The sequence below is a fragment of the Gobio gobio genome (genome assembly GCF_949357685.1).
Source record: "Gobio gobio genome assembly, chromosome: 8".
Classification (NCBI taxonomy): Eukaryota; Metazoa; Chordata; class Actinopteri; order Cypriniformes; family Gobionidae; genus Gobio; species Gobio gobio.
In genome coordinates, this window is record NC_137114.1 from 57,723,071 (window position 1) to 57,733,070 (window position 10,000).

Below are 10,000 nucleotides of genomic sequence, written 5' to 3' on the forward strand. Positions count from 1 at the left end.
GAGACACGTATGATCTTACCCCAGTGTCTCCAGTTTACAGTGAGGATTCTCCAGTACAGCAGAGAGTAGCTTCACTCCTGAGTCTCCTAGATTATTATCAGACAGATTCAGTTCTCTCAGGTGTGAGGGGTTTGATCTCAGAGCTGAAGCCAGAGCAGCACAACCTTCAACTGTGACACCACAATCCCACAACCTGTAGAAATCAATGACACACATTAAGTCTATCTCCAAAGCTAAACTTGACCACTTAAAACAAAATAAATAAATAAATAACATGATGCTGTCAATATGAAATATATATAAATACTCATTAGTTCACGTTGTTAAAATTAGGGATGCACCAAATCCACTGGTTAAGATTCGACGAATCCGAAACTGAATCCTACTCCCATCCTCAGTCCATTATCACAGTAAACACATTAAAAAAGTAAAACAGGTCCACAGCAGTGTAGGGATGCTGTTGACCATTTAACCGTTAACCGAAAGTAAGAACTTTGACCGATTAATACTATCAGTTAAACGGTTTAAATGTTTTTAACGTTTTTTTTTTTTTTTTGATGCATGGTTAAGAAAAATATGCTGTATAGCGTTATTTGTTCACTCACGGAGCGCGTCAACATGTGTAACCACAAACCAGATATATTTTGAAAAATGAAGCAATGGAAAAGCTTACTGTGTGGTGGGACCATTTGGACAGAAAAATACAGCAGTAGTACAAGCTCCTACAAGTACTGGTGGAAAGCAAATGAAAGGCGATTCCCGAGGCTGGCCACTCTAGCGAGGCGTTATCTCTGTATTCCCGGACAAAGGAGCGAGAGGCGCGCGGCCTGTCATTCATTCATTCATTCATTCATTCATTCATTCACTGGTTAATGGTGGCTTCTGGTCAGCGTTAAGGTATTGTTCATTACCATGGCAACTAACACAGCATACGAGCACGCACACACACACACACACACACACACACACACACACACACACACACACACACACACACACACACACACACACACACACACACACACACACACACACACACACACACACACACACACACACACAGAGAGAGAGCAGAGAACACAGCACTCACACACACACACACAGAGAGAGAGAGAGAGCAGAGAACACAGCACTCACACACACACACACACAAACACACACACAGAGCAAAGAACTCAGCACTCACACACACACAAAGCAGAGAACACAGCACACACACAAACGGAGCAGAGAACGCAGCACACACACACACACACACACACAGACACACACAGACACACACACAGAGCAGAGAACACAGCGCGCACACACACACACACACACAGACTGAGCAGAGAACGCAGCACACACACACAGAGCAGAGAACGCAGCACACACACACGGAGCAGAGAACAAAGCACACACACACAGAGCAGAGAACACAGCACACACACACGGAGCAGAGAACCCAGCACACACACACAGAGCAGAGAACACAGCACACACACACGGAGCAGAGAACGGAGCACACACACACACACACACGGAGCAGAGAACACAGCACACACACACAGAGCAGAGAACGCAGCACACACACACACAGAGCAGAGAACACAGCACACACACACGGAGCAGAGAACGCAGCACACACACACACAGAGCAGAGAACGCAGCACACACACACACAGAGCAGAGAACGCAGCACACACACACGGAGCAGAGAACACAGCACACACACGGAGCAGAGAACGCAGCACACACACACACACAGAGCAGAGAACGCAGCACACACACACACACACACACACACACGGAGCAGAGAACACAGCACACACACACAGAGCAGAGAACGCAGCACACACACACACACACACACATACACACAGAGCAGAGAACGCAGCACACACACATGGAGCAGAGAACACAGCACACACACACAGAGCAGAGAACGCAGCACACACACACACACACACACACACGGAGCAGAGAACGCAGCACACACACACACACAGAGCAGAGAACGCAGCACACACACACACACAGAGCAGAGAACGCAGCACACACACACACACACACACACAGAGCAGAGAACGCAGCACACACTCACACACACACGGAGCAGAGAACACAGCACACACACACACACACAGAGCAGAGAACGCAGCACACACACACACACACACACAGAGCAGAGAACACAGCACACACACACACACAGAGCAGAGAACGCAGCACACACACACACACACACACAGAGCAGAGAACGCAGCACACACACACGGAGCAGAGAACACAGCACACACACACACACACAGAGCAGAGAACGCAGCACACACACACACAGAGCAGAAAACGCAGCACACACACACACACACAGAGCAGAGAACGCAGCACACACACACACACACGGAGCAGAGAACGCAGCGCACACACACACACACACACACACACACGGAGCAGAGAACACAGCACACACACACACACACACACACACACACACGGAGCAGAGAACGCAGCGCACACACACACACACACACACACAGAGCAGAGAACGCAGCACACACACACACACACGGAGCAGAGAACACAGCACACACACACAGAGCAGAGAACGCAGCACACACACACACACACGGAGCAGAGAACGCAGCACACACACACACAGAGCAGAGAACGCAGCACACACACACGGAGCAGAGAACACAGCACACACACGGAGCAGAGAACGCAGCACACACACACACACACACACACACGGAGCAGAGAACACAGCACACACACACAGAGCAGAGAACGCAGCACACACACACACACACAGAGCAGAGAACGCAGCACACACACATGGAGCAGAGAACACAGCACACACACACAGAGCAGAGAACGCAGCACACACACACACACACACACACACACACACACACACACGGAGCAGAGAACACAGCACACACACACAGAGCAGAGAACGCAGCACACACACACACGGAGCAGAGAACGCAGCACACACACACACACAGAGCAGAGAACGCAGCACACACACACACACAGAGCAGAGAACGCAGCACACACACACACACAGAGCAGAGAACGCAGCACACACACACACACACAGAGCAGAGAACACAGCACACACACACACACACAGAGCAGAGAACGCAGCACACACACACACACACACAGCGCAGAGAACACAGCACACACACAGAGCAGAGAACGCAGCACACACACACACACACACAGAGCAGAGAACGCAGCACACACACACGGAGCAGAGAACACAGCACACACACACACACACACACACACACACACAGAGCAGAGAACACAGCACACACACACACACACACACACAGAGCAGAGAACACAGCACACACACAGAGCAGAGAACGCAGCACACACACACACACACACAGAGCAGAGAACGCAGCACACACACACGGAGCAGAGAACACAGCACACACACACACACACACACACACACACACACACAGAGCAGAGAACGCAGCACACACACACACAGAGCAGAAAACGCAGCACACACACACACACACGGAGCAGAGAACGCAGCGCACACACACACACACACACACACACACACGGAGCAGAGAACACAGCACACACACACACACAGAGCAGAGAACGCAGCACACACACACACACACACGGAGCAGAGAACACAGCACACACACACAGAGCAGAGAACGCAGCACACACACACACACACGGAGCAGAGAACACAGCACACACACACGGAGCAGAGAACGCAGCACACACACACACAGAGCAGAGAACGCAGCACACACACACGGAGCAGAGAACACAGCACACACACGGAGCAGAGAACGCAGCACACACACACACACACAGAGCAGAGAACGCAGCACACACACACACACACACACGGAGCAGAGAACACAGCACACACACACACACACACACAGAGCAGAGAACGCAGCACACACACATGGAGCAGAGAACACAGCACACAGAGCAGAGAACGCAGCACACACACACACACACACACACGGAGCAGAGAACGCAGCACACACACACACACAGAGCAGAGAACGCAGCACACACACACACACACACACGGAGCAGAGAACGCAGCACACACACACAGAGCAGAGAACGCAGCACACACACACACACGGAACAGAGAACACAGCACACACACACACACACACACACACACGGAGCAGAGAACACAGCACACACACACAGAGCAGAGAACGCAGCACACACACACGGAGCAGAGAACACAGCACACACACACGGAGCAGAGAACGCAGCACACACACACACGGAGCAGAGAACGCAGCGCACACACACACACACACACACACGGAGCAGAGAACACAGCACACACACACACACACAGAGCAGAGAACGCAGCACACACACACACACACGGAGCAGAGAACACAGCACACACACACAGAGCAGAGAACGCAGCACACATACACACACACGGAGCAGAGAACGCAACACACACACAGAGCAGAGAACGCAGCACACACACACACAGAGCAGAGAACACAGCACACACACACACACAGAGCAGAGAACGCAGCACACACACACACACACGGAGCAGAGAACGCAACACACACACACACAGAGCAGAGAACGCAGCACACACACACACAGAGCAGAGAACACAGCACACACACACGGAGCAGAGAACGCAGCACACACACACACAGAGCAGAGAACGCAGCACACACACACGGAGCAGAGAACACAGCACACACACGGAGCAGAGAACGCAGCACACACACACACACAGAGCAGAGAACGCAGCACACACACACACACACACACACACACGGAGCAGAGAACACAGCACACACACACACACACACACACAGAGCAGAGAACGCAGCACACACACATGGAGCAGAGAACACAGCACACAGAGCAGAGAACGCAGCACACACACACACACACACACACGGAGCAGAGAACGCAGCACACACACACACACAGAGCAGAGAACGCAGCACACACACACACCCAGAGCAGAGAACACAGCACACACACGGAGCAGAGAACGCAGCACACACACACACACACAGAGCAGAGAACGCAGCACACACACACACACACACACGGAGCAGAGAACACAGCACACACACACACACACACAGAGCAGAGAACGCAGCACACACACACACACACACACACACGGAGCAGAGAACGCAGCACACACACACACACAGAGCAGAGAACGCAGCACACACACACACCCAGAGCAGAGAACACAGCACACACACGGAGCAGAGAACGCAGCACACACACACACACACAGAGCAGAGAACGCAGCACACACACACACACACACACACGGAGCAGAGAACACAGCACACACACACACACACACACACACAGCAGAGAACGCAGCACACACACACACACACAGAGCAGAGAACGCAGCACACACACACACACACACACGGAGCAGAGAACACAGCACACACACACACACACACAGAGCAGAGAACGCAGCACACACACACACACACACACACACACACACACGGAGCAGAGAACACAGCACACACACACACACACAGAGCAGAGAACGCAGCACACACACACACACACACACAGAGCAGAGAACGCAGCACACACACACACACACAGAGCAGAGAACGCAGCACACACACATGGAGCAGAGAACACAGCACACACACACAGAGCAGAGAACGCAGCACACACACACACACACACACACGGAGCAGAGAACACAGCACACACACACAGAGCAGAGAACGCAGCACACACACACACGGAGCAGAGAACGCAGCACACACACACACACAGAGCAGAGAACGCAGCACACACACACACACACAGAGCAGAGAACACAGCACACACACACACACACAGAGCAGAGAACGCAGCACACACACACACACACACAGAGCAGAGAACGCAGCACACACACACACACACACAGAGCAGAGAACACAGCACACACACAGAGCAGAGAACGCAGCACACACACACGGAGCAGAGAACACAGCACACACACACACACACACACACAGAGCAGAGAACGCAGCACACACACACACAGAGCAGAAAACGCAGCACACACACACACACACAGAGCAGAGAACGCAGCACACACACACACACACACGGAGCAGAGAACGCAGCGCACACACACACACACACACGGAGCAGAGAACACAGCACACACACACAGAGCAGAGAACGCAGCACACACACACACACACGGAGCAGAGAACACAGCACACACACACAGAGCAGAGAACGCAGCACACACACACACACACGGAGCAGAGAACACAGCACACACACACAGAGCAGAGAACGCAGCACACACACACACCCAGAGCAGAGAACACAGCACACACACGGAGCAGAGAACGCAGCACACACACACACAGCAGAGAACGCAGCACACACACACACACACAGAGCAGAGAACGCAGCACACACACACACACACACACGGAGCAGAGAACACAGCACACACACACACACACAGAGCAGAGAACGCAGCACACACACACACAGAGCAGAGAACACAGCACACACACACACACAGAGCAGAGAACGCAGCGCACACACACACACACACAGAGCAGAGAACGCAGCACACACACACGGAGCAGAGAACACAGCACACACACACACAGAGCAGAGAACGCAGCACACACACAGAGCAGAAAACGCAGCACACACACACACACACAGAGCAGAGAACGCAGCACACACACACACACACGGAGCAGAGAACGCAGCGCACACACACACACACGGAGCAGAGAACGCAACACACACACACACAGAGCAGAGAACGCAGCACACACACACACGGAGCAGAGAACACAGCACACACATACAGAGCAGAGAACGCAGCACACACACACACAGAGCAGAGAACGCAGCACACACACACACGGAGCAGAGAACGCAGCACACACACACAGAGCAGAGAACACAGCACACACACACACACAGAGCAGAGAACACAGCACACACACACACACACACACGGAGCAGAGAACGCAGCACACACACACAGAGCAGAGAACGCAGCACACACACACACACGGAACAGAGAACACAGCACACACACACACACACACACACACACGGAGCAGAGAACACAGCACACACACACAGAGCAGAGAACGCAGCACACACACACGGAGCAGAGAACACAGCACACACACACGGAGCAGAGAACGCAGCACACACACACACGGAGCAGAGAACGCAGCACACACACACACGGAGCAGAGAACACAGCACACACACACGGAGCAGAGAACGCAGCACACACACACACGGAGCAGAGAACGCATCACACACACACACACACACACGGAGCAGAGAACGCAGCACACACACACACGGAGCAGAGAACGCAGCACACACACACACGGAGCAGAGAACGCAGCACACACACACACACACACACACACACACACACAGAGCAGAGAATGCAGCACACACACACACACAGAGCAGAGAACACAGCACACACACACACGGAGCAGAGAACGCAGCACACACACACACGGAGCAGAGAACGCAGCACACACACACACGGAGCAGAGAACGCAGCACACACACACACGGAGCAGAGAACGCAGCACACACACACACACACACACACACAGAGCAGAGAACGCAGCACACACACACAGAGCAGAGAACACAGCACACACACACACGGAGCAGAGAACGCAGCACACACACACACACACGGAGCAGAGACATATATACATACACACACGCACGCACTCACGCACGCACCTACTGTGTAACTTTGGCAATACTTTTGTTTTGGTCAGACTGCTCAGCGGACCTGTCCACAACTGCTTCAGACCAGATCAGCAACTCAAGTTCTGCAACTCCCATTCATCAACAGTTACACTCAGTCCATACACAGTGGGAGGACCCTGCCCGGCAAGATCATAATTACTGCAAGGCCGCCAGCAGAAAAGATGTGCAGGATAAGATGACTCAATGTGATGACATTGCCTACTTTTTGCTTCAATGTAACGCGGATGCTTTGCTCTACACTGGTCTAGATCTAGAAACATTTGACATTTTTGCATCAACACTGGAAGGACATGCCAGTAATTCATTTGCAATGCCTGTTCGAGATCAAGTTCTCATGACACTTATGAAATTAAAAACTAACCGTGTAATAGGTGATCTAAGCAGACAGTTTCATGTATCACTGAGCATGGCTAGCAAGATACTCTCATATTGGATCGACAAACTAGAGGAAGTTTTACGACCTCTAATTCCATGGCTTCCAAGAGAAACTATTCGGGCAACCATGCCTGCAGCCTTCAAGAGGAATTTTCCCAGTACAACATGTATTATAGACTGCAGTGAGAGCCTTTTACAGAAACCCAAAAACCTTGATTCCAGAGGAGAAACATACAGTCATTATTATTCGCATAACACTGTGAAATACCTGGTAGCTGTTGCCCCATGTGGACTAATTATGTTCATTTCTGCAGCATATGGAGGACGATGCAGTGACAAATTTATCACTATGGACTCGGGCATATTGGACTACTTAATGCCTGGAGATGAGGTCATGGCAGATAGAGGCTTTACCATAAAAGACTTGCTGTTTGAGAGAAAGGTGAAGTTAGTAATGCCGTCTTTCACAAAAAAGCGTGGACAGCTAAAAGAGGAACAGGTGACAAGTACTAGACGAATTGCACATGTGAGAATTCATGTTGAAAGAGCAATTCGCCGTTTGAAAGTTTACAAAATACTGTCCCAGGTTGTTCCAATCACTATGGCTCCTAAAATTGACAAGATTCTAAGAGTGTGCGCTGCTCTTGTTAATCTGAGGGAGGATCTTGTGCGAAATTGAAGAGCTAGTTTAATTTGCGGAAATAGCAACATTTTTATTGCCTACATTGTTTAAAATATCACTCAAAAACGAAACATTAAGTGCCATATTACATTGCATTTCAGAAAATGTTTTCTTTAAAAACAATTACCTCAAACTAAGGCATACATTAAACATACATAAACATTACCTTATGTTGTGCAACTTAACTTTCAGAACTACAAGTGTCAACCTGAGACTGATCTGTATATAGGCCTAACAAAGTTTAATGATTTAATGTGATCCATGTATATACAATAGTATTTACAGTATATAATGAACTAATGAAAATTGAATGATACCACAATGGCTAAAATGCTACAAAAAGTGTAGAGTGTATGTGAACATTTGTTGTTGTACAGCATGTAAATATGTATTTTTCAACTAAATTGGTATACTGTATATTAAACTACATTCAATGTTAACAACTTTTCAAATGTGACGTGTGAATGTTTTCCTTTTTATAAGCCACATGTGCAGATGTTCACTGAACCTTGTCCATTACCTCCATGTATCTTTTATTTAGCTTGAACCGTCCTGCAGCATATTCATCTACAAGCCGAGGTAGCATACGTGAGAAATAAAAACCTCTCAATCGCTTGACTTGCTCCCTCACAAATGCCTCATCATACTGCACTGTAAGGGAAACATGCTCTTTGGGTGTCCAGATCAAAAGGGTAGCAGATTTTAGACCTGTGCAAAACATTGTAAGCTGTATTTGCATGTAATATCCCCTACTGCCAGTTTTTTGCAATTGCAGCTCTCCATCTACTAGTTTGACATCACTGCATTTCTGAGTAAGCTGTACAGTAAGTGAGGGCTGATTTGGCACTGGACATTTTACTTCCAGTAGCACACACGAGTCAATGACCCCATCAGGACTGGCAGAGAGCCATGGTTCTTGGACACTCACAACAGTGCCCCTATGAGTAATGCTCATGCCCTCTTCTTTTAGCTCTTGGCAAGCTTTACATTCATTTGCTTTTCCATAGTTAGTTGCATAGTTACCACGAAATGAGGGATACATGTGCTCACATAGAAATTTGTCACTGCTTGTGGTTGCATGGACGGGAACCTTTTTTGCAGAACTTGCTGTAAGTCTGATTTTTCTTTTGTGTGACATAT

The 10,000-nt window shown here is 49.9% G+C and overlaps 1 protein-coding gene across 4 annotated transcripts in view; it reads right to left on the reverse strand.

Annotated features, from left to right (window-relative positions):
• Positions 1-10,000, reverse strand: part of LOC307130464 (protein NLRC3-like) — a 168,182-nt gene that overhangs the window by 134,738 nt on the left and 23,444 nt on the right. For all 4 annotated transcript variants that reach the window (XR_013817040.1, XM_079823438.1, XM_079823440.1 and 1 more), the window contains one exon: positions 20-193. Coding sequence is in view for 3 of the 4 variants with exons in the window: in XM_079823438.1 (XP_079679564.1) it covers positions 20-193 (174 nt within the window). In the remaining variant the exon portion in view is untranslated. The remainder of the gene's footprint in view (positions 1-19; positions 194-10,000) is intronic.